The sequence below is a fragment of the Sardina pilchardus genome, chromosome 9 (assembly GCF_963854185.1).
Source record: "Sardina pilchardus chromosome 9, fSarPil1.1, whole genome shotgun sequence".
NCBI classification, from domain to species: Eukaryota; Metazoa; Chordata; class Actinopteri; order Clupeiformes; family Clupeidae; genus Sardina; species Sardina pilchardus.
This window is the reverse complement of record NC_085002.1, coordinates 28,519,810-28,547,462: the sequence shown is the minus strand read 5'-3', so window position 1 is coordinate 28,547,462 and position 27,653 is coordinate 28,519,810. Positions and strand designations below refer to the sequence as shown.

The 27,653-nt window shown below is 40.5% G+C and overlaps 2 protein-coding genes across 3 annotated transcripts; both read left to right on the top strand.

Moving 5' to 3' along the window:
* The first annotated feature begins 631 nt into the window (after positions 1-631).
* Positions 632-16,053, top strand: LOC134091882 (major histocompatibility complex class I-related gene protein-like). Its single transcript, XM_062544591.1, has 8 exons — positions 632-737; positions 1,992-2,249; positions 2,527-2,760; positions 3,289-3,576; positions 3,992-4,129; positions 4,233-4,276; positions 4,685-4,716; positions 13,464-16,053. The coding sequence occupies exons 1-8, from the start codon at positions 680-682 to the stop codon at positions 13,543-13,545; spliced, it is 1,134 nt and encodes a 377-aa protein (XP_062400575.1). The 5' UTR covers positions 632-679; the 3' UTR covers positions 13,546-16,053.
* A 2,205-nt stretch (positions 16,054-18,258) lies between these two features.
* eno1b (enolase 1b, (alpha)) lies at positions 18,259-27,583 on the top strand. 2 transcript variants are annotated; one of them, XM_062544587.1, is made up of 12 exons: positions 18,259-18,413; positions 19,872-19,960; positions 20,376-20,471; positions 22,180-22,238; positions 22,433-22,502; positions 22,627-22,760; positions 23,540-23,762; positions 24,021-24,218; positions 25,030-25,231; positions 26,147-26,255; positions 26,854-26,912; positions 27,121-27,583. In XM_062544587.1, exons 2-12 carry the CDS (start codon positions 19,876-19,878, stop codon positions 27,185-27,187), a joined length of 1,302 nt encoding a protein of 433 aa, XP_062400571.1. In that variant the 5' UTR covers positions 18,259-18,413; positions 19,872-19,875; the 3' UTR covers positions 27,188-27,583. The 2 variants fall into 2 exon arrangements, with proteins under 2 accessions (XP_062400571.1, XP_062400572.1); XM_062544588.1 differs by lacking the exon at positions 18,259-18,413 and adding an exon at positions 19,200-19,219.
* The last annotated feature ends 70 nt before the right edge of the window (positions 27,584-27,653 follow it).

Below are 27,653 nucleotides of genomic sequence, written 5' to 3'. Positions count from 1 at the left end.
TCTTTTATCGTAAATATCTCGAAAAGTATAAAGTTCACACATTTGAAAAATACATAGAACAAATCTCCGTTACAAGACCTGTGTAGGAGTATTTGAATGACGTCAAACGGTTCAGTGGTTTTAGAGCCTTTGATCGTTGCTTTTGGTCGGAAGATATAATAATAAGAAGAACAGTGATAACAGTACATTGCATTTGCATGCAATGTAATAATAATAAATGTGTGTATAATTTTGCTAGGAGTGTGTTGGAAATTTGGGAATTGAGTGTAAGCAGTGAGTTGTGTTTAAAGTTCCGCAAAAAGAGTGTTATGCAGTGAATTGTGCCTACAGTTTTGCAACGTGTGCAAAATTGCAAACTGAGTGCAAAGCAGTGTTTGTGCTTTTAGTTTTGCTAACTCAGTGAGTGGTTTTGCTATACGTATAGTGTTAGAAATTGTGCTACAAGAATCATGATTCGCGCTTAAGCATTCAGAAAAAACTGTAACCTGCACATGTAAGATCATTTTGAACCTCTGGTAGGCCTACGATACTTCCCATTTGGCAACGCTGTAGCCTACCTCAGGTAATTTGGGGTGTGGTCAAGGTGCAAGGTGGGAGTAAACGAGAGTCAAATGTACAGTGCATGTAAATAGTAGGCCTATACGGGCGGAAAAGCCAAATATCATTGCTGTCAGTCCACATGGCGCTGAAAACAATCATTATTGTGCTTCTTTTCAGTTGTTTCCCCTCTTCGACCGGTGAGTTTTATATATATTTTTTTTTGTTTCTTCAGCTTACACACAGACTGCATTAAATTCAAGTAGCCTATCAAAACGCGACAAAAAGTTAATCTCAGAAAAAAAGATAGCAACGCGGATCTGAACACTCAGCGAAACGCTATCCACAAAGCCAACTTAACACAATTGTGAAAACGTTATTTGGGAATTTAGGTGCAGAATTTAATGTCAGAATTTAATTTAATGCAACACCAACCAATCATCAAGCTACGAACCTATTTCCTAAAATAACAACATATGCGCCATAATGCACTGAGCCACGCAGCTCACAGCACAACAGAACAGAACAGAACATGTTTTATATATAGCCACAGTATGTATTTCATTCTTACCATCAGTTTTGATTATACTGTATTGTCTTTGGCTCTAGTGAACAGATTTGTACTTAATGTTTTTGTTTTTATCAAAAGCTTTTCACGTGACTTCCTTAACCATGGTGACCACCTAGACCTGTTCTTACTAGTCATGTGATCACCCTCAAATGTAGAAGGAACAGTCGAAAGGCAATTGTTTTTTTTTTCTTTGTCATTTTGTCATGCTCTGATGAAGGTAATGTGGAAATGTGTGGCATGTTTTAAAAGAATTCATGCTAAATGAAAGGCTTTTGAAACATGAGTGTCTCAGGTGTTTCTTACAATGCTTTTGAACTTGTTGGATCCCTAAACTGAAGAGCATCAGATGAACATCCAATCTTATACCTTAGCAGAAACTTCCTGCAATTTGTTAGTGGCGGATTTGTTATTATAGCTTGGTTTTAACATGCGCCTGCCTTTGCATTCATCCTTTCTCTAGGCCTATTCATCAAGCTCTGTCCTCATTCCATTTAGGCCTACCTGGATTTCACTCTCTATTATATGCACAAACTTGAACTCTTTGTACTTTGTAATGATATACCTTGCACAGCTGTTTTAGAGACTGTGAAGCATCTTAAAATATTAGAGTATAGCCAATTCCCCCTCAACTTAAGTGAGTTGTTAAATGTCCCTCCTTTTCTTGTCTCTATCATTACACAACTTTTCCAGACTTTTGTTGCCCCCTTATCTACTTTTTTGAAAGACATTGCTCACATCAAATTCATTTTCAATGAAATTGTCAAATGTCTCACTTTCAATATATTTTTATATTGCATTAGCATTTTACAGAGCATCCCAACTTTTTGGGAATTGAGGTTGAATTTTCTTACAACAGTCCATGTCTATCATTTGTGTTTTTCAGAAAACCATACCCTGCTTCAGTGCTGCATAGCCCTATCGGGAATCAAAGGCTTCCCAGATTATATGGAGTTTGAAATGTTTGATGGTCAATTCTGTAGCTGTTATAACAGTATCACACACACGAAAATCCCCAAGAATCAATGTATGAAGGACCACCTGGATCCAAAATTCTGGGATACTATCACTGAGGAGTCAATGAAAAAGGAGCATGATGTCACCGGTGACTTTGAATACACAAAACATTTCCATAATGTGACTGGTGAGTGGGCAGCAAATACACTGCACTATTACAACAAATAAGTGGCATGTGCACAATATGTGGGGTCATGCAATGCCAAACCCAAAATCTATAGTGTAACTAGCACCATGGCCAGGCAGAAATGAGGTTCATGGCAATCGCGCTGCTGTCATACAGTACTTTAAAATAAGAGAAATGTATTGTTTTAGTTGTAGAAAATGGGAAAAGACTTGTTGTGCCTCTAATGATCTATGTTACTGTAAGATTTCATTTTACATGATATTCCTCTCTTTGGCAGGAGTGCATGTATTCCAGAGGATGTATTTATGCCAGTGGGATGATGAGAGTAATTACACATCTGATAGTGTGAGATCTTGGTATGATGGAGAGAAATGGAGTGAGGCTCATGCGCCAAATGTATTTTCTGGCAAAGATGAGTGGGGAATAAAGGCAAAGTATCTGTTTCCTCAGAAGTGCTATGAGCAGCTACAAAAATATGTTACACAAGGGAAGGAATGCCTGAACAGGAAAGGTACAGCAGTACAGACAATGCATATTTTAACCAGAGACAGTTGTTTCATCAACCTATTTTAGAGGATCTTTGTTGCAATACATGTCAAATAATGACTGACAAATAATGACATAACATATATCCAAATTTCTTGAAGAGGCGAACATCTCGGTTCCAGAAAGTAAAAGTGTACTAAGGTGTACTAAATGGTTGGATTAAATACTTGGCAGGACTTTCACTTGCTGGACCCGGGATGTCCGCCTCTGGATATCTGCAAGCTACATTGTATCTCTTTAATGTCCTGTTGGATAATTTAGCCTCTTAATTAAATGTATTAATCTATAAATAGTTATTTATCATGATTAATATATGTTCATGTTGCACCATAATACTGTAGTATGTGATTTGTATGCCAATGTATTAGTGTTTCATATAATCAATTAGTTAGTGAACTGTAATTGAAAATGTAGCATTTAATGTACACATTTTGATTACGGTTCTCATGATTTTCTTTCTTTTCATATTTCTCTTCATGAACTCTTCCTCCAGTCCCCCCAGATGTCTCTCTGTTCTTGAGCTACTCTTCCAGCTCTTCAGTGGTGTGCCACGCTACAGGTTTCTACCCTGAGGTAGTGAACATCACTTGGAAGAGAGATGGACAGGTGATGATGGAGGATGTGGATGTGGGGAGGTGGGGAACACTGCCCAATGGGGATGGGACCTTCCAGAACAGAGCCGTGATCACTGCATCACCTGAGGAGAGGAAGAACAGCGAGTTCACCTGTGAAGTGGCACACGTCAGCGGACTCATCATCAAGACCCTGCCAAAGGAAAATGGTATGGGAGCACTTGAACCTTGTCTACACTATATTATTTCACTATTGTCTACTACACTATATTATTTTACTTGTCTGGTTTGAATGGACCCTGAGTGTGGCAGTAACATTGAAGCCTAAATGCACTTAAACTATACACTTAAGACCTTACACTTATGACATTTTACTTAAACCATACACTTAAAACCTCGAAATAGGGCCCTATATAGCACCCACTCACCTTGGGGTGTATGTAAAGAGAACAGAGCCCTTATGAAAAATGTAACCTCTCCTGAAAGATCTGTGACTTTTCTCACTTCCTGAAAATACAGAGAGCAGAGTGTCAGAATCACTCTTTCTATTTAAAGTACTAATTGCATTTGTTTTTATTTTTGAATTGTAAAGTTCTTTCTGAAGTGACTTCTGATTTATTCCAGGTTCTTGGTCTGGTATTGTTGTGATTGTGATTGGAATTGTGATTGTGATTGGAATTGTGATTGTTGTGATTGGGCCATTCTTGTGGAAAAGAATGAGGACCCGAAATGTGACTGGACTTACGCCACAGAGGAGGCCAGGTGAGACTGAACTTTGGTAAACTTTGCAATTATAGAGCACATATGTATATTGCATTTGGTATAGGCTCTATTGCCGCAGTGGTAATGCTAACATGTTTTACAGACCAAGACGCTGCCTCTGGATGCTGCGTCAGGTTCTCAGATCTGGTAAAACACATCTATGCTTCTTTCAGTACTGTAGCTCTATATCTCTCCCTCAGTATCTATTCCCTTATTTTGGTCAACAAGGGGAAAAAAACACATGATAAGTTATCAAGTGACACTAGTGGTTTAGTGGTTCTTCATTGTAGTTGTAGCCATGAGGAGGGTTGTAGTGCAAGTGGCAGCATCCACACCCCATCCAGGTCTAAGTTCCTCTGACCCATGGTGATCTCCCAATTCTACTCCTCTCTCTTCCACTCCTGTAAAAGAACATCTAGACATCCGATAAAGCAATATCAAATGAAGCTTAGAAGGAAGGAGACCCTCAATATCCCTAGACTAGCAACATATTAGAAAAATAATGTTGGCATGATATGTTGGCAACCATTAAATCTTTGCTTTTTTTTTGCACAGAATGATGGATGTGTTGGACCTCTACTGGCACAGTATGTTTTTATGCTTCAAAGTAGACTGTTTTTCGCTTACCACAGCTTTCTACCAAGAAACCAGAAACCAGAGATACATACTCAATATATGTGTAGTCAGTTTAATCTATTTTTTCACTGATTAGGTGATTTGTTGTTGCGTTTTGTGTCTACTCTGGTGAATTTAGGGCTACTACAATCACAGTTGAGATCGCTACTCCGTGGGTGTGTGTGTATTTCCTCGAAAAACAGCGAGGCTCTCGCTTTTTCAAGAAGAGTGGTGTGGTGTCTCTGTCTTTGAATTCTGTGTTTTTTTCACACCTTACCAAAGAGTATGCTTGTTTTTAGACTCTGCGAGTTCTTCGACTTGCTACAGAGTGTGTGCTTCCTCTTCTGTCTCTGCAAAACTTGCCTTGCAGAAAAGGAAGTGACTATCAGTATCGTGTTTTTTGCAGGGGCCCCTTTTCAACGGGTTTAGGATGTACGAAAGGACTGATGCAAAAGAGAGAGACTTTCTCTATTTGGACCAAAAATCCTTGATCAGGACTCTGGGGTCAACAAGTGAAACTTTTTAGGAGGCTCTCTTTAATCTAGTCCTTTTTCACTGCTGATCCTATTGCCTGCAATCGTACCTATAATAAAGTGTCTTCGCACTTTCGGAGAAAATAGATTGTGTTTATGGCAGCTGACTCTTGATTATGGTTACTGAGGTCAACCTCCGGTCACAGAGACCGCATCGCAGACATTGTCTGTCGAACAAGGGACCGCAGAAAGCTTCACAATCACCATCAAAGCCGACCACACATATGTACTTTCTTTCTCCAGTGACAGACTTTTTGCAATCTATGAAAATAATTCAGTTAATCTAAACTAGTATGATTTTGAATTACTGAAAAGTAAAAGTTCTCAGTCATTAATACGCATCTGCTTTCAATAAGTTAAAGTAAGTTGTTTGCTCACAACAAACTTAGTTTAATTTACTAACAATGCAAAAAGATAATATGATTTTTTCAAGGATGAATCTGCATATTATACATGACATTACACAGATTTTGATTTTATTTGTAACAATTTGTGCTCAGTTTTTACATAAGTTTATTTATTAAAAACCGATTTCCATATCCCTGCTTGTGTGGTATGCATTTAGACCTTATTTTACAGAAATACAACTGTTAAACGAAGCCTAGTTGGTTTTGTGACCGCTACGGTGTATAGAACTTTCCTTCCTAAATACACAGCTGAGTTCGCTACTCCTGTATGTGTCAGTGCATTGTGCAGTAAGTATTTGCCCATTAACGGTGTCTTAGAAAGTAAGCCCAAACCACAGACAAACTTACCCACTGGGTCCCCTCTGTAGGCTTGCGCCTCTTGCGAGAGGGTCGATGTTCTCTTTGACACAGGGGAGGCAGGAAACACGAAAAAGAAACTCTCGGCGGCTTTTAAACAATGCCCTAACAGAAGGTTAGGGCTTTGACTTTATTAAAAATAAAATACAATATAAAAAATTCTATCAGTCTCGAAGTGCAAAGTTCAGAGTCCAAAAGAAAAAGGAGAAGACCCTTAAGTCCCCGCGAAGGAGACCTTTTATACTACTTTCACGCCCAAGTCTAAACCTATTGCGCTCCGACACGATCAAGTGTCTTTGTCTCTTTTTTTCTCTTTCTGGTGACCTTACTTTGAACTCAGGCCTGCACATGAACTACAAGCTTTTTCCTCTATACTAATTCTAAGCACATTTCATTAAACATGACATACTATATAAGTTGGATTAAAACACTCAAATCTTTTGATTAAACATTCTATCAAATTCAAGGGAAAAAAATACATTTTAAGTCTAAACAGTTACTCTTTAAAGTTTAAGTAAAAAATACAGTTTTTTAATCTATTGCAAAATCATACTTCTATTCTAAGTAAAGTTACATGTTTTTATTTAAACAGAATCACACTTTGAAAATCTGAGTAAATATTATTTTCATATAAGTTTATCTATCATTGCTGCATTAGCACATTTTTATTTGGTTTAGAGCAAGCTGGTATCAAGCAAGTATGTTTTAGATGTATGTCTAGCAAACCTTAAGGGTACAATCATACTTTTCCACGGTTTCACTTTCTACCACCTTCTACATCCTCCTCTGGAACCGTGGAAACGTCGATCCTGTTGCGTCTGGGTTGCAGGCCATGCCTGTTGGGTCGAGGATGCAGGCGTCGTATGGACCTACTTCTGGTTTGAGTGCGTCGAATCTACGCCAGCCAGCCCCCTCGATTTTTTCTTCCTGTGACGGGTGTGTGTGTGTTCTCCCGTCATTGTCACAGTTTTAGTCTTCGTTTCAACTTCAGTTTGAGTCACCTCACCTCTTGTCTGGGGGATGTTGTTCAACAGGCTTCCAGCAGGTCATCTTCGGCTGCTTTGTGCGAGATTTTCTGGACTAATGCCCCAATCTCTAACCATCCAAGTGACTTTCTGGGAAGTCCCTGTAAAAGTTGATTTCACAGTCGGGGACAGGGGGAGGTTTGTCAAACTCTGAGCCCCTCTTCCCGTCAATGATTGGGAGTAAAGAGTCATCTTGATCCAGAGTATCTGGATCTTTTGGTTCTTTTACTCTGTGGTCCAGAGTTTCCCCTGGAGAGTATGTTGTCCACCTAAGCAGAGTCCCAGCTGGGTCCGAGGGGTCCCCTCGGCCCAGCTTAATCGAGCCCTCCCCTGTGTCTGAGACGACAAGTTGTCCTTGGGCAAGACACCTGGGCTTAGTGTGTGTGGGTGTTGAGTGTGTGATCATTTTTGTAAACGTATGTGTGAAAGATGTACCCTGCCTGTCTTTGCTAAGGTCACAACGTTACCTGCTACGTTCACTACAATGTCTTCACCTTTGTTTGTGTTTTTGATGCCCTGGCCTCTCGTCTGCTCTCTGTGGAGCAGGACTGAAGTGGTCGTTGGCCCTGCATATGGGTGTTTTGTGGCTTTAGAGAGTTCTGCTTGCGATAAGTACTCATTTAGCAACATCAGTTGCCTGGGCTTGTCCCAGTTGATGGTGGCATTTGCTTTTATGTACTCTTATGCTGACCTCACTGCTCTTTCCATGACTCTTTGCGATTTGTTTCGGGTTTGTATACCATTGAGAATATTGCTTGAACGCCCATTTCCTCCAGTAAGTTTAATACTGTTTTGATTAGGAACTAAGTTACGTTGTCTATTCTCAATGACAGAGGTTGTTGGTGGGTGAAATATTGTGCCATGCGATCGGCAATAACCCTTGCTGTTGCTTTTTTGCATGGGTAGACCTTTGTGTCTCCCCTTGCATTGTCTGTTGTTATTAGAAAATATTTATTTCCTAATGTAGTAGTAAGTAGGGGCACCGCAACGTCAGTGGAGTAGCACTCCCCTCGCCTTTTAACAGCGATGGGGTACATTTTGGTTCCCTTGTTGGCGCAGTTACTGCATTTGATTTTCAGTTTTCCAAATAGTGGGTTTAAACCTGCTATCTGTATCTTATTTTTGTTTAGCCTTGAGAGGAGGGGTATTGTTGTTCCAACTCATTCTGCTTGGCTCTCGCCTTATTAGCGCTTGATCTCCTATCATATATGTATATTTGTTGTTGTTTATCTGTTGAGTTCCAACATGGCCAACCTGCAGCTAGGGGTGTACCACCGGGTATCGCATTTAATAATCTCTCTTGCTGTACTGCACTGGCCCCTTTATGTATCACAGTTCTCATGGCCTGATCTAGTGATATTTTCTTTTCTGTCACCTCTTTGGATAAGATTTTGAGTTGTTCCTCCAACTCATCCTCTCCTGGGGCTCTCTTGTGAGTCTTCACTAGATCAAAACATGTGCTGCCTGGAGGCACTCTAATGCCTTTGTTAACACTCAGGGCCAGGTTCATTGTCGGATCCTGAAGTAATTCTTCAGGAAGTCCTGCATCAATACAGCCTTTGAGATATACCACGTCTGATTGCCCTTCCGTTCTAGGGGGAAGTAGGCCAAGAAGTTTTACGGTGCTCATCCCTGCGCCTAAGATTTGGCTTCGTGAAAAGGTGGAGGTGCCTAACTCTGGTTGAATTGCAGCACCACGGCTCTCTGTCCGCTCATTGCTGCTCCAGGTTGGCTGTGCTTGGGGAGGTTCTATAGAATTGAACAGGGCGTTTATTCCAAAGTATCTCTCTATAGACCTGTCTCTTCTATCACATCCCTGTTTGTAATAGTCATAACCTATAGCCAGCTGTGCCTCTTTCCATGTTCTGGTTATGCCAGGTAGGCCCAAAACTTCAGAGGATGAGGGCGCTTGGCTGATTACTTCTCTTTCCTCTCTTGAGGCTTCATACCAGGGGATGTTTGGTCTTTTATTCTCATTCTCTTTATATTGATAAGTTTGAGAAGTATTTAGTGGGCAGAAAGCTACTCCTTCGTATGTTGACCATATAGGTGGTTTACACGGGGGGGCTTTACAATTTTGTGTTCTATATTTAACCGGCGGTGATTTTTTGTTTTCCCCTCTAATATACTGTATCGGGTCATGGGGAGACGCGAACGATACAGTAGAGGGGGCTCGTATTATGGGTGCTCCTACACTTATCGGAGACGGCACGGCGTGGACCCTTGTGGGTCCTTGTGGGGTTGAATTTTGTAATCGTGACCCTTCATATTGAAGACCACTCGGGGTCCGGGAAGGTCTGGGTGTTCGTGGCCAGGCCCTAGCTCTGTCTCGCCCTCGCTCTGGTGTGACCGGAACGCTGTATCTGAGGCCATCCTCTCTTTCCCCCACTTCTTCCTCAGACAAGGCATGCTCGCCCGTGGCGGGGATGGGGAGAGTGGAAGCGCCCAAAGAGGTCCCTTTTGGCACACCGGCGTATGCCTGTTTCATTAGACTTTCTAGGAATGCCTCATTTTCTTCTACGTCGACTAAGAACCTCACCGTTATGGGATTTGTGGCGGTTCCCCATGGGTAGGCTACTGCAACTGCTGCAAATAGCTCTCTCTGTCTAAGACCCAGAAAGGTTTTTCTTTGAGTACGCAGTCTTATGGTTACAATGGGATCATTGTCATCCGCTGCGTCTGCTATAGAGTACCTTATGGCCGCCGACAAATCATTCATTTTGGTGTTTTGCTCTATTCTCACCAATTGCACTGCGGAGTACCATTCCCTGAGGGCTCCTGGTGTGTTTAATCTCACCATCTCCCCCGGCTCAGGCTCTCCTATGCTGGTGGCTACTGTACTACGGGCTATACGATATCTGGCTGACCCGAAGGTCCTCCTTATCTCAGCCTCTTCTGGGGGATCTGTCATAATGTCAACTTGCCTCAATACAGTCAAAGCGCCCATGTTTTCAGATGGGGCCTGATCTGGTGGTGCGGCTAAGAAAATCATTCTAACTCCCCCGACCTCGGTCACAATTCCCTCCCTTTGTATAGGGGGGTCAGGAAACTCAGGTTCCACAGGCTCAACGCCTGGAGCTGCCCTTGTGCCGCCCGGGGGTCTGAAGATCGGGGGGAGTGTGTCTGGCATGTGTGATGTGATGTCAGCGATCAAAGGTGCTGTAGGAACGCTTATCACATCACTTCTTGTGCCACTATTTTGGTCTATCGATACCTGGGCTAGTGGTTTCCCTAACTCATCATTTAGGTTTTGAAATTTGTCTTCTGTTAGCGCTACTACTATGAAATGTCTTCCTGGGTTTAGCAGTACTACATTTCGGAGCGCCCCTGTTGCTGCTAGGGTGTCGTAACCAAAAACTCCATCACCAAAGGGAGGGGTTATTATGGTTCCTGACGCCATCAACACAGCTTTTTGTATCAATGTTTGTAAATGTTGCACCTGTTGGTGGTGGTTCATTGTCCCGTCATGGGCTTCATAAGCGACGTGTAAGACTGTGCTAACCTGTGGGTCAGTTATGACCTTTTGTGCTATCACGGTTCCTGATCTCAGCGGGAGTTGTGATAATAGGTCGGCTCGATTATTTCGGGTCTCTTCACTCCAGCGGCCTTGCACTGCAGCAGCTACTCCTGCTGTGTGCGACAGCTGTACGTTTGCCGGGTTGAGAAAGGTGCCCCTGTCTGTACCGAAGTCTAAATCCAAAACATTTCCCAGGATTAACCTGCAATTTTGTGTAGGATTAGACGTGCGTGTCGGCCAACGGCGCTGCCTCCTACCACCCGGACTTTGGTGTCGGGCTATGGCTTCCCTCATAGCTCGCATACTGAAAGGAGCTTCTTGCTCATCATCTGAGTCAGATTTAGAGCTATCTGTCCATTCACTGTCTGCGGCTGCAGGGTCCATAATGCCCTAGTCTCGGCTGTTTAATAACTGTTCCTCTCTGCTAGGGACTCTTCAGATAGGTGCGGTCCCTCGTGGGTTAGCAACTCCCCACTTCACTCCGTGTTCTGGGTTCGCGTCAGGATACAACCAGTGACACCTAAGATTTGCCTTATGCTACGGATACAGTCAGCCTCTGTCGGCTTCAGTGATCGAACTTGGTTTGACCAGTAACTATCACGCGGCAGGATATATAATGGCCGGTACCTTATAATCCTTGTTTGCCTTTTACTGGGTCGATTTGCGCCTTCGCTATTATTTAACAAGACTTTTATGCGCGGTTTGCGAGCCCTTTTTAGGTTTTGCCAGTGCGCGCGCTACTGGGTTATCTAACAAGAAACTCTTTGTGTATCGTACCCTATACACTGTTCTAGGTATTGTGGGTTCGAGCGCTTAAGCTAGTGTGGTGACTTGTTCGTCTTACTCAATCACTGCCTACACGTTGGGCGCCATGTTGCGTTTTGTGTCTACTCTGGTGAATTTAGGGCTACTACAATCACAGTTGAGATCGCTACTCCGTGGGTGTGTGTGTATTTCCTCGAAAAACAGCGAGGCTCTCGCTTTTTCAAGAAGAGTGGTGTGGTGTCTCTGTCTTTGAATTCTGTGTTTTTTTCACACCTTACCAAAGAGTATGCTTGTTTTTAGACTCTGCGAGTTCTTCGACTTGCTACAGAGTGTGTGCTTCCTCTTCTGTCTCTGCAAAACTTGCCTTGCAGAAAAGGAAGTGACTATCAGTATCGTGTTTTTTGCAGGGGCCCCTTTTCAACGGGTTTAGGATGTACGAAAGGACTGATGCAAAAGAGAGAGACTTTCTCTATTTGGACCAAAAATCCTTGATCAGGACTCTGGGGTCAACAAGTGAAACTTTTTAGGAGGCTCTCTTTAATCTAGTCCTTTTTCACTGCTGATCCTATTGCCTGCAATCGTACCTATAATAAAGTGTCTTCGCACTTTCGGAGAAAATAGATTGTGTTTATGGCAGCTGACTCTTGATTATGGTTACTGAGGTCAACCTCCGGTCACAGAGACCGCATCGCAGACATTGTCTGTCGAACAAGGGACCGCAGAAAGCTTCACAATCACCATCAAAGCCGACCACACATATGTACTTTCTTTCTCCAGTGACAGACTTTTTGCAATCTATGAAAATAATTCAGTTAATCTAAACTAGTATGATTTTGAATTACTGAAAAGTAAAAGTTCTCAGTCATTAATACGCATCTGCTTTCAATAAGTTAAAGTAAGTTGTTTGCTCACAACAAACTTAGTTTAATTTACTAACAATGCAAAAAGATAATATGATTTTTTCAAGGATGAATCTGCATATTATACATGACATTACACAGATTTTGATTTTATTTGTAACAATTTGTGCTCAGTTTTTACATAAGTTTATTTATTAAAAACCGATTTCCATATCCCTGCTTGTGTGGTATGCATTTAGACCTTATTTTACAGAAATACAACTGTTAAACGAAGCCTAGTTGGTTTTGTGACCGCTACGGTGTATAGAACTTTCCTTCCTAAATACACAGCTGAGTTCGCTACTCCTGTATGTGTCAGTGCATTGTGCAGTAAGTATTTGCCCATTAACGGTGTCTTAGAAAGTAAGCCCAAACCACAGACAAACTTACCCACTGGGTCCCCTCTGTAGGCTTGCGCCTCTTGCGAGAGGGTCGATGTTCTCTTTGACACAGGGGAGGCAGGAAACACGAAAAAGAAACTCTCGGCGGCTTTTAAACAATGCCCTAACAGAAGGTTAGGGCTTTGACTTTATTAAAAATAAAATACAATATAAAAAATTCTATCAGTCTCGAAGTGCAAAGTTCAGAGTCCAAAAGAAAAAGGAGAAGACCCTTAAGTCCCCGCGAAGGAGACCTTTTATACTACTTTCACGCCCAAGTCTAAACCTATTGCGCTCCGACACGATCAAGTGTCTTTGTCTCTTTTTTTCTCTTTCTGGTGACCTTACTTTGAACTCAGGCCTGCACATGAACTACAAGCTTTTTCCTCTATACTAATTCTAAGCACATTTCATTAAACATGACATACTATATAAGTTGGATTAAAACACTCAAATCTTTTGATTAAACATTCTATCAAATTCAAGGGAAAAAAATACATTTTAAGTCTAAACAGTTACTCTTTAAAGTTTAAGTAAAAAATACAGTTTTTTAATCTATTGCAAAATCATACTTCTATTCTAAGTAAAGTTACATGTTTTTATTTAAACAGAATCACACTTTGAAAATCTGAGTAAATATTATTTTCATATAAGTTTATCTATCATTGCTGCATTAGCACATTTTTATTTGGTTTAGAGCAAGCTGGTATCAAGCAAGTATGTTTTAGATGTATGTCTAGCAAACCTTAAGGGTACAATCATACTTTTCCACGGTTTCACTTTCTACCACCTTCTACATTGTTTAGCCTAATATGTAGTGTTTTGATCCCTTACAGGTCTGACAATGTTCCATTCTACGCCTGTATTTCATCCGCAAATTCCCGGTCTGAAAACTACTTTTCACACCAGCCTGTCTGACATTTTTACACGGCATTTCCTGTTTTTCAATTTTAACACAATTCTGTGTGAACTGAAGTATACGGTTCTTATATTTGGCAACATCTGTCATTGAGCTCGTTCTGTCAGGATATTGCCTGTATCTTGGATAGTGCTTTCTCAATGTGGCTTCCAAACAGAGCCTGTGTACAATAGCAATAGATGAAATGGACTTTGTATGACTGAAGATGGCATATATGGCACCAGCAAAAGGACATGCCTGAGGGATCCATTTGGACTGGCATTCGATTGTGACTGTAATGGGGAGGTTTCTTTTTAATACATTTAATACATGTGTTAGTTCGGTAGCCAAAGACCAGAATTCTGGTGAACCTGGTTTTGTCGGTTAAAGTTGTTTCTTTGCTGTTTCTTGTTGCTTAAGGGTTACTCCATAAGAATTGGGAGGGTGCCCGGTGATATCCATTGGGCAATTCCTGATATTCAGTTCTAAAGTGGACCAAAATTTGTCCATAAGGCCCTGTGTCCACCAGTCGTGTTTTTTGCGCTGACAGTGCCCTTAACCGCCTTTTCTCAGTGCTTTGGTCGGCGCTCTCTACACTTGTTGTGAGGTAACAAGGATTCCCCTCTTCAATTTTGATTGTTCATTGAGAGAAAAGTCTCATTGACGAGCCAAGCACTGTTCTGAAAGTTGAACAGACCTTCAGCGCTCTGAGTGCTGCGGAAAAAAGGCCACCGAGGGCACTGAGCACTGTGAACACATAGAATTTGTGTTGAAAATAGCCGCTGTCAGCACAAAAAACGTGATTAGCGGATACAGGGACTAAAAATGCCAATTTCATTTATCCTTTTTGGAAGGACCGCATGAACTGTAAATTATGGCCTATGGCCAACAAGTGTTAGATCCAACCATACCATCTACCATCTCCTCTGGACCTGTCTGAAGTTGTTTGTATTGATATGGGAAAATCACATTGGTTTTTAAACCAGATCTACTTATGATTAATTATGTACATAAGTAACACCAGCCAGTCAGAAAATGGTATTTGAGTATCTTGGGTACTTGAGTATCTTTTTCTTATGCTGACATCATTGTTAAGACCACTTTATCACTATCTTTGGCTAGCGTGCAATAGCCAGAAAATTTGGGTTCAACTCCTGGCTTCGACATTTGTGCCCTTGCTCAAGGCATCTAACCCTGAGTTGCTCTGAGGACAATGGCCCTATAACATAATTGACCTGTGTAAATCTCTTTGGATGAAAGTGTCCTCTAAAATTAAGAAAATGTAAATGTTATCTAAAGCACATCATCCTTCAACTGGCTGTTTTATTTTGTGTAGCTGGGTAAGTCTAATGTGATTTTTCCCAGTTTTATTTGATCTGATTCAAGAAACGTATTTTATGCCACTGAGCTTAAAAGTTGTGTATATCTTTTCTCTTTTATCACCCATTTCGACTAACTTGGGAAAAAAAATACAATGTCAGACTTCAACACTGTTATCATTTTTTCTTGGAAATAACAGCTTCAAACTCATTTTTGTACTTTTGCCACAGTAAGGAGAATGGTGTCTTGGACAGTGGCGATGTGCTCCCAGAACGTCTGGTATTGCACTGTGTAGCTCAGTTTTTTTGCTACAATGTAGCACAGTATTGTAACAAAAACTAAAAATAGGTTTGCATATCATGCTGTCTTTCCAACAGGGCAGTAATATTGGTGTTTTTACAGAAACATCAAAATGTAGGCCAACCTTAAGAGCAGTACAACTTTGAGGTTGTAGTGCTTTACAATTTATAAATAACTTGAGAACAAAAAATCTGCATTTTCCAGTTGATGTAAAAAAATATCTGCATTTGTTTCAGTCAACAGGGGATCAGTGGTGATGTACAATAGGTAGGACAGTAATTCCAATGTGAGATTAGAAACCTACACGTTACTAATCCAGAGTGTACATTTTCGGACAAAACAATACGGTTTTGTTGAGAGATATTTAAAATACTTAAAAATATTTAAAAATGAGGTAAACATACTGAAATTAGAAAGGCATATTTCAGCAACGGAATAAAATGCCAGGCTGAAAGTTTCTAAGATATGGGGGACTGTTTGGACAAAAAGACCAAAACATCTTAATTTCCATAAACCAGTAGCCTTCTTTTTCTACTATCTGTTATTGGTGGAAATCAGCTTTCTATATACCTTACTGTACGGGAGTTTCTAAGACCACTTCCAATTTTGTTAATGTCATTGTGATTTTTGTTGTGATTCCCAATTTGGCATTGGGGGTTTTGATATGCCGTTGTGGTTTGTGATATGCTGCCTTGGCTCTGAGTTGCTGTAGAACTTTATACGTGTTTAAACAGTTTAATCACCACACAATATATTACAAGTAAATATTAGCCTGGCCGTGTGTTTCAATTTGAATGTTTACACCTCATTTGTACGGTAAAGATGCTCATAAAATACCAGTATTTGAAATAGAAATGGTTGTATCTGGTTTTGTTGATTCTAAATAGAATATACCATTATAAGCATAAATTACAACAGATGAGAATAAAATATAATTAAATAAAGAATTCAAAGAACTTTTGTGTTTGTCTCAGGAAGTTAACTGTATATGCCTAGTATAATGTTCATACATTAAATGTACAGTATAATATACATTATTGTATGCTCATACAGTACATACATTATGCAGGCAATGAATGTGTGGCTGTGTGCCTAGTCCAGTCTATGGGTGCGTTTCATGCAGCGTTTATACGTCCTCCCTCGCTCCTCGATGCCTCGATCCTCACTGATCTACATAAAGAATGATGGGGGGGAAACAATGGGATAGTCTATCCAGTGTTAGTTATAGATCAGTGGGAACACCCCTCGAGGATCGAGCATCGAGGATCGAGGAGGCATGATGAGAGGCACCCTATGTGATGAGACTGATGGCTTGCGGGAGAAAGTAGTGCCCTACATATAGGGCACTAGGAGAAAGTTGGACAGTCTGCCCTCTAGTGTTCAGTTCTGGTCACTGCACTGAGATAGGCACCTACTTTCAGCTCTGCCTACAATCACAAAACAAAGTCAATACAGTCTTATTAAGGACATTTTTTTGGCTTAAGAGATGCAGGATATTTTCTCCAGTGATAAACAAAACTATTAAGTGCATCAAACTTAAATTTCTTCAAAGGAACATTCATAAACCACAGAATATTTCTATGAATTGCAATGAGGAGATATTGCAGGTGCTCTAAGGGCCATGAGCGTCAGGCCCAGCATGATCTACACTAGACATAGAAATTCCCTCCCAAGTAACACAACAGAAATACTTGAAATACTTGCAATACTAAGTGTTTAGGGCATGCAGACTGCAAACCCAAACCGTTGAATAACTCGAAATAATGATCGACATAGGAAACTAACTCATGGCAATCATTAATCACATCTTAATTTTACAGTTTACATTTAGATTAAATTGTATTCATTTAGCATTTATTCATGTAGCAGACACCTTTATCTAAAGCGACTTACAGAACAGTTGACAGTGTGGATTGGCTGCACTAAAATACTGATACAATGTTGGTCATGGGTTGTGTCCTTATGTACTAGTGGATGGATGCAGATGACTGCTGGTAAATTAAGTATGGTCAGAGGAACCAAGTAGCATTAGTGCACCTGTAGATGTCAACAGTTTAGGCATTATTGCAAACTGTGTTAGGCTATGTCTTCCCTGCTGATGGCAGTTCAATGAAGTACCATCTGCTATACTGGCAACTGTAAAGAGTAAATAGATGATAGATAGTTCTGACCTTTTTCTTTCAGGCCTCAAAAATAAAGTTCAGCATTTGAAGTGCACTGTTTGGAAGGCTGAAATGTGATGATAACACCTCTCTCCACTGCCAGAGAATAAAGCTTCAGAGATCGATTACATGACATATGGTTGCAGCGCTTAGTTAGATGCACAGATCTAGAAAGAGAGATGACTATTGAGGTGCATTAGTCAACAGCAATGAAGCAATGCACTTGAACAATAGCACACCAGGTTCCGTTGTACAATCTCTCACCTCTCTATGTCTTTTTGTCCTGATAGGACAGTGAAGACAGTTGGTGTTCGTTGACAGTTGGTGTCAGTGAATCACATCACTTTTAAATGAGTCATAAAGGATGAACAGAGTATTTTATCTTGTTCTCTGATAGAAGCTTTGCAACTTGTCTGTCAAAAAATGTGATGTAAATAAGGCCATTTGCAACCCTTTAATTAGCCTGGGGAATAAAATGGTCAATTTTAGCAGATATCTAATGCTCCCTCATGGTTTCCTGGCATGATTGAATAGTTTTGCTGCCAAAAGCCACAGATCAACTGTCAGGCCAGGCCAAAAGAAGGCTATATTCCAGTTTCGTTTGTTGTTGTTGTTGTCGTTGTTGTTGTTCCATGGAATACTAAAAGTTATGCTGCATCTTTCACAAGTTTCTTTTTCTTTTTTTTTTTCAAGAAGATCCTCCTGGGGAAAAGTGGGCTACAATGGAAAGACACTTGAGGAAGTCGATCTACCCCAACTCCAAGGTCGGAATTGAAGTCCAACCTCTGACATCCAAATTGTGTGGAATGACAGCCCCAGATGTTAGTGACATTAATTAAGGTTAACTTCATTAACACATTCATTAGTAATAATAACACTTGTACTTGTCAAAATGGCTCAGTGAAAAAGGGCCTAAGGTTCCTGCAGCCTCCTGCTTTGACCCCTAATCAGGCTAGGTGGCAGTGTGGGAGAGGTTAGAGGGCCTCTTCCGTGTCTTAGCTGAGGTCGGCTAACTAGCTGCTAATACTACTTAGTCCTGATCACAAGTAGTCTGGCACGTACACCGCTTCTCTGCTCACCTTGACGGTCGTCTCTCGTCTCAAACGGTAATTCATGACTTCTTTACTTATTAAGTCTTTTAAAGCATGTGTGAAACGTATGCAAATTGTAGTATTGCTTTCACAAAGTCACATTGCCACTTATCGAAGTGTGTGTCGGTTAATCCAACGGTATTAAACTCGTGGTAACGTTCATTGGCAAACCTTAACTTGCCTCAACAAACTGGTGAGATGGAGATGTAATATTAACGTTACGTAGCTTTATGAATGAATGCCTGAATTTTTATTCTGGACCATCAACTACCTTGGTTTTAATGACGTTCAGTAATGAAGTGATGCTGAGATTTGAAGAAAAATCCTAACCATTAATATTATTTAAAATCAAATTGGTTGGAACTTAATCAGACTATTTAAGATACCGTGTAATTATGAAGGGGAAAGGACAAGTCGATTTGAGTTTACTATGATATAACATAAAATGCAAGCGCTTCTTCCTTGGTCTGACTTTGTGACAGGGGAAGTCACACAGCGTTGCAACACGTGCTACCAGTTTGCAGTGAGGGGTGGGAGTTTAGAATTTCACAACCAAAGTTGAACTTGACGGATGCGCGCTATGAAATAGTAAACTGGATGTTAAAATGTAACCAGCTTGTTTCGAAACAGCAGAAACAAACAATCAACACGGGAGAATGAGAGAGAATCGTCATTTTGTCTGCTTGGTGTTCATTGACAGAACCCCCTGAACATCCCCCGGATATTTCAACGTTAACTCGAAATAACAGCAATTTTGTCCAAGTCCCTTTGGAATTAAATGTTGTCCCCCCAGATCACTTGGAACACAAAGTACATTCTCAGTAATTAGATTGGTTTGAATTAACAAATGCATATTCATCAGTATTCATCTCTAGGCCTGGGATACAGAATCTGACAACTGAAGTAATGGCCTGGTTATTCGTGGAGGAAGTCTACGTGAAGCCAGTGGTGTTACTACCCAGCTTGTCAGCTGATAAAGATTGACAGATCATAATCCAGTTATCTTGTTAGTGCTCTCAGATAGCTTGAGAGTGAAATCTCTTTAATAGCTGAAAATTGTGGATGTATTCCATCACAGATGAGGAATCCATGCAATGCATTCATAACAGACAACTGCACATTATGAGCTGTGTGGTTTATGGAGACATTTTTGTGACTTAGATGTCAAGGATCAGTGTGCCCCAGGTATTTGAGGCGAAAGGATTCCCACAGCTTGCCCTCTGCTAATGCTGTTCAGCAAGAGGACTTGACAGAGATTCTTTATTAAAGTAGGCATCACCAGACCCAGACTTGCACGAGCATGTCTCAGACATTGAAAGAATGTGGATGGCTGCCTAGTCTAGTTGTATAGATAGTAGAGTATAGAATTTTGGGGAAATCGATTTAGAGCATTATAAGGTGTTGTTGATTCAATCAAGTGAAAACGTAATGTAGATTAATGATAAGAACCGATTCTTTTTTGTGTAATTACAGAATCATGTCTATCCTGAAGATTCACGCCCGGGAGATCTTTGACTCCAGAGGGAATCCTACTGTGGAAGTTGATCTCTTCACTGACAGAGGTGACCCGTTATCTCTTATCAACAGTTCAATGACCCGTGGTGTTTCTATAGCACTAGGAGTTTAACTTCTCTCCCGTGTATCAGTTTAGTCAGTAATGCAGTTTAGTCTATTACAGATCTTGAGCAATTTTTGGATTAACTTAGTGTTGTGTATCACAGTGTTTTTTTATGGAGAGTTTCTTTACAACATTAAATGCTTGAAAAGAGATATCTGGTGAAAACATTTTCTGCAGACTATAATTGAAGAGTGCAGATGCAAAACCCTCTGACCCGTCTGATCACTTTTCTATTCAATGAGCTTTATTTTAGATCATATTTATTTACGAAGGTGGCGTTTAGAGTGTTTTGCATCTCAACTCTTCAGTTGTTGTGTAAAGCAAATGTCCTAATCCTTTCATTTTTACATCTGCAACAGGTCTGTTCCGAGCTGCTGTCCCTAGCGGAGCATCAACTGGCATCTATGAAGCTCTGGAGCTCCGTGACAATGACAAGAGCCGCTACATGGGCAAGGGTATGTTTCATCAGCTGCCCACTGCAAAGCCTTGTGCTTTTGTTTTTGTAGTAGGGGTGAAAAGGTGGACGTAATCACTCTGAACCGTTTAAGTACATTTATTATTTAGCAGATACTTTTGATCTAAAGTGACTTATGCCAGTTACACTTCATGGGATTACATTGTCCCCGGAGTAACTTGGGGTTAAGTGCCTCGCCCAAGGGCACAATGATAGAAGCCAGGAATTGATCCCACAACTTCAGGCTACTGCATGCTAGCCCAACCACTACACTACCACCTCCCGAGGATGTTAGGTTCAATACAGATGTGCATCGGATGTCCCGAATGCAGTCTTTAACAGTAATCAACATAAGACTTTTTTTAGATGGACAGTGTTTCAAATTCAAGATCCCACACAAACATATTAAATGGCGGACCATATGTGTGTTTAGTTGATTGACATCAAAACACAGAGACCTTTTCAGAATGCTATTCTTCCTATATGTTGAGCATACAGTACCAGTGTTGTTCGTGAATGTTCAGCTAGCAGTACTTTAACTACTGAAAATGAATGGAACCGTTACTTCAGTCCTGAGATATATACCAAATCCAGTTTTTTGGGGGTACTGTTACATTCTTAGTTTGTAGGCGGAAATATTTTCCCTCGAAGGAAAACATTTGAGGTTCCACACTAGCTGTCCAGGGATAATAAGGTTCCACACAGTCTTCATTTGTGATGTTGTTTTGGGCGTGCTACAGTAGACTGCTTTAGTTAAACCTGATTGGATGTCCTAATTCATTTCAGTTTTTCACACTACTTTTGTATTGTTATTTCCCTCTGCCCATCAGGAGTAAACTGTAATTTAGCTAATGAGATTTTGTTCCAGCATTACATCAGGTAACACTATTCAGAAGAGAATGAAATAGAATTGCTGCATGTTTGGTTCAAACTAACAAGCCTAATCATTTTACTGTCAAGGTCACTGAAACCTTTTAGAGATGTTGAGATGGTGGCGATAAACTCGAAATGAGGGTTTGACGCATGTTCATTTGCAAGTCACTGAGCATGTGTGTTTTATTATATTTTTTTTAAAATACACTCTGATGTGTGTATGTGTGTGTGGTTGTGTGGGGTTTGGTCAAATAGCCCATTGTGAATCGTGCCTTGTAGCATGCTGTCATGGAGACTGCTCTACTGTACATGCTGGCATATGCAGTTGTTGGAAAAAGTGATGTTGAATCACTAACATTTATGCGTATTTTTAACTGTTCTACTATGATTTCAAAACAGGTATGCATCAAACTTAACTAAATCCTGCACCGGTAGAACGTTGCAAACAGCGGTTGTGCATGAAAAACCATTAAATGATTGGTAGTGATTAACTTCATATCCTTCCAAGTAAATGTTTTCAAAATTCATAACAGGATTCTTGCAAGCTTAAATTGTAAGAACATTTCCTAGGCAAGAAGGAACCAAAGCCCATATAAAGAGATCCAGGTGTTAGTTGAAGCTAACTGCCTATGGCAAGTTGCATTGCAAGTTAGCTTTGAGATAGTAAATATCAAAGTGTGCTGTCTTGAACATGCTGAAGATCATAGTATCCACTAGAAGGCAGAGTACAAAAGTGTAGAGCAACATTTCTGCATTTCGTATTGTGAAAATCTCAAGATATCCTGAGGCACTCTGTGTTTCTTCTCCTGTGTTTAAATCGTTTTTCCCCCTTACAGGTGTCTCACAGGCAGTTGATCACGTCAATCAGTCTCTTGGGCCTCATCTTGTGGAGCAGGTAGGAACGTCAACTTCCATAAACTAATTGGTTTTCATGGTCTTTGTGTTGTATTCTCAGTCCTCCTTTGTCAGCTCATTCCTTTAACTTGAACTTGGTCAGATTAATCGGTGGACAGATCAGTGGATAGTCTTGGATTTTGAACAAGAATTCTGTACCCACTCAAATGAAGCAAATGATTTCTTCCCACTCAGGGAGTGTCTGTGGTGGAGCAGGAGAAGATTGACCAGATGATGCTGGATTTGGATGGAACCGACAATAAGTGTATGTTGTGATGGAATGAAAGTGTGATTTCTTTTTTGTCTTTACGTATAACTTTATAATTTGTACATATGTTGAAGCACTTTTGATGTGTTTGGTTTGCTTTTACCCTTTTTAAAATATCTAGCCAAGTTTGGGGCAAATGCCATCCTTGGAGTCTCCCTGGCTGTGTGTAAGGCTGGTGCTGCAGAGAAGGGTGTCCCCTTGTACAGACACATTGCTGACCTTGCTGGAAACCCAGAGGTCATTTTGCCTGTGCCGGTAAGTTCTAGTAGAAATTGTTAAATCCACAATGGGAAATGGAGTTACAGCAGCAATTCGTAATGTAAACATATCAAACATGTGAGTAAAAACTAAATACAATATATTTTTGATATAATATAATAATATAATTCCCTCTTCATTGTAAAAAAATAAGACAAAGTTGTCAGCAATGAAAGAACGCTGTAGGAAAAGTGTGTGGGTGAGTGGATGAGGCTGGGTGTTTGAGAACAGTTAAATCTGAAGAATAATCTATTGCCTGAAGGATAATCTGGTGCCACTCTTGACCTTGGTATGGCAGTATGTGGCTCGTGTGACAAACTTTGGCAGCAAAAGAATTAAGACTGACCTAGGTCATGCACAACAAGCCTGTGTTTGGCCACATTACTGTAGAGAGGGCAAAGGAGGGGGCAGAGAAGACAGGACACAGTTTGCCTGACTGAACTGCTTTATACCCTTCCAACACCACAAGGTTCAAAAAGTTTGAAAAAGTAATTTTCTTATTTTTGTGCATTTCCAAATGTGATCAGATGACATTCTTAATGCCTCTGAGAATAGACTATAGGACAGAGGCCAGTGCAGGGGGAATCTTTTTTGTTTTTCTTATTAAATGTCATTAAATCTGGTCACCCCAACCTACAATGCTAGCTGTTTCAGCAACTCTAAGAAGAATATGTGATTATTCCTCAGGTCACTGTGAACTGTCTGATAATGCTCTAATAAAATAGTCCAAAAGTAAATGATGATAAAGGATTTGTAAACATTTGTCTTCTCCTCAGGCCTTCAATGTGATCAACGGAGGATCCCATGCTGGCAACAAGCTGGCCATGCAAGAGTTCATGATCTTGCCTGTAGGGGCCAGCAGCTTCAAAGAAGCTATGCGCATCGGCGCCGAGGTCTACCACAACCTGAGGAGCGTAATCAAGTCCAAGTATGGCCAGGATGCTACCAATGTGGGGGATGAGGGAGGATTTGCTCCAAACATCCTGGAAAACAAAGAAGGTACAGTAGGGCAGATGAGTGGTTTAGTATTATTTAAGCCACGGGGTTATTGCAGCCCCGTTGGATTTGACATATGGCATGGAATTATTGATTTTACAAATTTGAATGAACATCAATTGGTACACCAGAAGTATATGACTCAAAAGACACATGTGATTAAGCCAAAATATGAGCATGAAAATACTGTTCATATCTGCCTGCTTGAGCCCTCTGAGAGATTAATTGTTTGGGGTCACTTATCATTTCTGTGTTCACCAGCACTTGAGCTTCTCAAGAACGCCATCAGCAAGGCTGGCTACACTGACGAGATCATCATCGGAATGGACGTGGCCGCATCTGAGTTCTACAGGGATGGGAAGTATGATCTGGACTTCAAGTCTCCCGATGACCCTAGCCGTTACATCAGCCCCGATGAGCTGGCTGACCTCTACAAAAGCTTTGTGGCGGATTACCCAGGTGCCTACCTCCCTCTCTCCCAAAATCTCCAGATGGCTCTCTTCGTAGGCCAGCGGCACATGCTGTCCAGCCATTTTTAATTGTTAGCATGATTAATATAGTGGTTTGAGCTACTGTATAAAGTGAATATTATAGCAGCTTTATGGAGTTTTGATCTAAAACTGGCAAGCTATCTACCTGAATTTAACCATTTTTACAGAATGAATTGTACAACTACCACCAACAGCCTACAGTAATTTGCACAGACAGACTGCTAAAAAGCTAAATGGCACCTTTCAGCAATATTATTGTTGAAATATTGTTGTGTTGTGTAGCTCTCTGAAGGGTTGTCGTGGGGTGCAGTGGATCTTACAAGTCTTATAGTCTTATACATAAAAAAGACATGTCAAAGCGTTATAAAAATGATAAAAACCTCAGAATGGGGTAAATGATAACATAGTGTCCCTTTTAGTGGTACATTTGAAGAGGTATTGAATGGGTATTGTATCCCATGTCTGTAACCTGAACACAGCTTGAGGATAAATAGTTTTGTTGTCGGATATACTTCCTGAAATGTTTTCATAAACTGAGTTGTTTTGATGTATTTAGACATGATTAGGGGGTTTAGAAGAGTGTCCTGACCTTACCGATGGAAAAACCTCCCATTAAGAATGTTGAACAAAATTTGTTTGCCATGATGACCATTGAATTATTCTAGGCTATGCAATTATTATTTCCGTGTAAAAATAAGACTAACGTATGTGTCCTACAGTCCATTGAAGTAATTATTGAAAATAATCAAGAGAATAACTGCATTTGTCTTTCTCTCCAGTGATGTCCATTGAGGACCCATTTGACCAGGATGACTGGGCTGCTTGGTCCAACTTGACGGGCAGCACCGACATCCAGATTGTGGGAGACGATCTGACGGTCACCAACCCAAAGCGCATTGAAAAGGCTGTAGAGGAGAAGGCCTGCAACTGCCTTTTGCTTAAAGTCAACCAGATTGGGACCGTCACCGAGTCCATGCAGGCGTATGTATTTGGTCTTCTATTTTCAATGTGCAGTATAGTATTAGCCTAGAAATCTAGACGCACACTAGCGGCAAAAAATATTTTTTGCCTAGCGGGATGGTCTGGGGTCGCACTGTTAAGGCCAAGCCTGCGTTCGACACAATGCCAGCCTGTCCAATCAGAACGAAGGGAGCTTGTTTGAATCGGCTTTGGAAGAGTTAGATTTGGGCTTTTCTTTGAAGGTTGAGTAGAAAGAAGCACTCAAGTCATTTGTTTTAAAGAAGGATATATTTGCCGTTTTGCCGACCGGCTACGATTGGTCACAAGTGCTGGCCTATTAAGTGCAGAGTAGTTTGAAAGACACCGGTTCATCCCACCCACAGGCTTCAGCTCTGTGAATGGCCTGACTCCAGACTATACATTTCTGTATAGTTTGGCTTGCCAGGCTAGTATAGTATATTACCGTAATTTCCCAATTATTAGCCGCAGTTTATACATTGATTTTGCTAAATTTCTTCAGCTATGAGGTTAATACAGGGGGCCAGTTAATATGGTGTTGATATGGTTTTGTTTCTTTTAACTTGCATAAAGCACTGTCCTGCGGCTTATACACAATGCGGCTTATATGCGGGAAATTACTGTATTTGTAATGTTTAGAAATTAATGAAAAAACATCTTAAAGTGACATCTATCTGGTTGTAACCAATCACAGTTGACTTGATAAGAATTAACTTCAGTGACATACTGTACCTCTACTAATATCAGCTTTGCACATCCTCACCACATCTGTGTGCTAAGCTAATCCTTCAAAAAAGATTTTCTGCCCCGACCGGTCATCTTATTTTCTCCTCAAGAAATGTGACAATCCCACCATTCCCGGTCATATTAAAAGTTAGTTTATTTCAGAATGAGTGAATCTGGCTTTTTCCCTCACAGTTGTAAGATGGCGCAGTCCAGTGGCTGGGGGGTGATGGTCAGCCATCGTTCTGGAGAGACAGAGGACACCTTTATTGCCGACTTGGTGGTTGGCCTCTGCACGGGCCAGGTGAGATTACATGTCCATGTAGCAGTCTTCTTCATCATTAAAAGAACATGCCAACATTTTGGAAAATGTGCTTATTTGAAAGAGATCGCACAGTCTTTTTCCGATGGCAGTAATTTACTGAAACGTTGTTTTAATAAATTACTGCAATCGGAAAAAGAGTGGGCAGTCTCCTTCACTTCATCTACGACTACGGATCCTGCGACCAGCACCTCTTAAAAAAAAAAAAAAAACTCTGGTGTGCCTTGGATTCTCCTGCTTAAAAAAAATAGCTTATTGGCTATTTACCCCAGAGAGAGATAAGAGGATGCACAACCTTCTCCTTTCTCTGTGCAAGAACCCAGTCTGACACCGCTAGCCTATTTTAGCATAATTCACAGAAAATGGGTTAGACCAATTAGCCTATAACTGGCCTGTAGCTAAAAGGGAGCTACAGGCTAACTGGGCTAACTGGTAGGTGAAATCCACTTCCCAAAAAGTTGGTGTGTTCCATTAAAAAGAATATAATTATACAAATATGTACTGTATCATACTATTGTATCCATTATTTAATCCTGTAGTTAAGGAACCCTACACTAACTATTTTTTGCCTCTTCTCCAGATTAAGACCGGTGCACCTTGCCGTTCCGAGCGTCTGGCCAAATACAACCAGATTCTCAGGTTTGACCTGCTATATTTCCTGATTACACTGAATTACTGTACAGCAATAACAAGTTTCAAAATAAGAGTCAGTATTTGGAATTTAATTTGTATATCGATTTCAGTCATTCGGATTACATGCACAATTTGTGAACATGTCATTTTTTATTATTTGTGTTAATGTTATTTTATTTGTTTTAATTGTATTGTTATTATTCCCGTTAAACAGAATTGAGGAAGAGCTGGGGGACAAGGCCCGCTTTGCTGGGAAGAACTTCAGAAACCCTCTGGTCTAAATGCAGGATAATCATCTGTAAAACTGTAACATGTCCAGTGTAGAACAGGGACTTTGTAGTATTGACCATGTAATATAGCACTTATATCAGTCATCATGGCAGTGTGTGACTACTAGAATAACGTGTGCAAATGTGATGTTCAACTTCAGACTTTTTGGTATAAACAGCCATTTGGAGTACAACCACTTCTGCATTTTAGGCCATTGCCTTTGGTTCATTGTTGTGGGCCCAGGACATGTGATAGTGATGCAATGTATTAAATCATCAATTATATTGTATTTTAATATAAAAGAAACGTATTGTGTACACATTAAGTAATACTGTTGAGATGAAAAGCTTGTATGACCTGTGGCACTGGGTTTGATTGGCTGAATAAAATGTACTTATGGAAAGTTATGTTTTTGTTTGTTTTTTTGTTTTTGCTCATTTTGTAAATTAGGCCTACTGAAGCTTTCAATTACTAAAT

What these genes read in the sequence shown, in the direction of transcription:
- eno1b (XM_062544587.1), top strand. Translation starts at nt 19,876, where the DNA reads ATGTCTATCCTGAAGATTCACGCCCGGGAGATCTTTGACTCCAGAGGG. An exon ending in GAGCCGCTACATGGGCAAGG is followed by an intron (nt 20,472 to 22,179) that starts GTATGTTTCATC and finishes TCCCCCTTACAG; the next exon opens with GTGTCTCACAGGCAGTTGAT. An exon ending in GTCACCGAGTCCATGCAGGC is followed by an intron (nt 25,232 to 26,146) that starts GTATGTATTTGG and finishes TTTCCCTCACAG; the next exon opens with TTGTAAGATGGCGCAGTCCA.
- LOC134091882 (XM_062544591.1), top strand. Translation starts at nt 680, where the DNA reads ATGGCGCTGAAAACAATCATTATTGTGCTTCTTTTCAGTTGTTTCCCC. An exon ending in GACCCTGCCAAAGGAAAATG is followed by an intron (nt 3,577 to 3,991) that starts GTATGGGAGCAC and finishes GATTTATTCCAG; the next exon opens with GTTCTTGGTCTGGTATTGTT. An exon ending in GTTGGACCTCTACTGGCACA is followed by an intron (nt 4,717 to 13,463) that starts GTATGTTTTTAT and finishes GATCCCTTACAG; the next exon opens with GTCTGACAATGTTCCATTCT.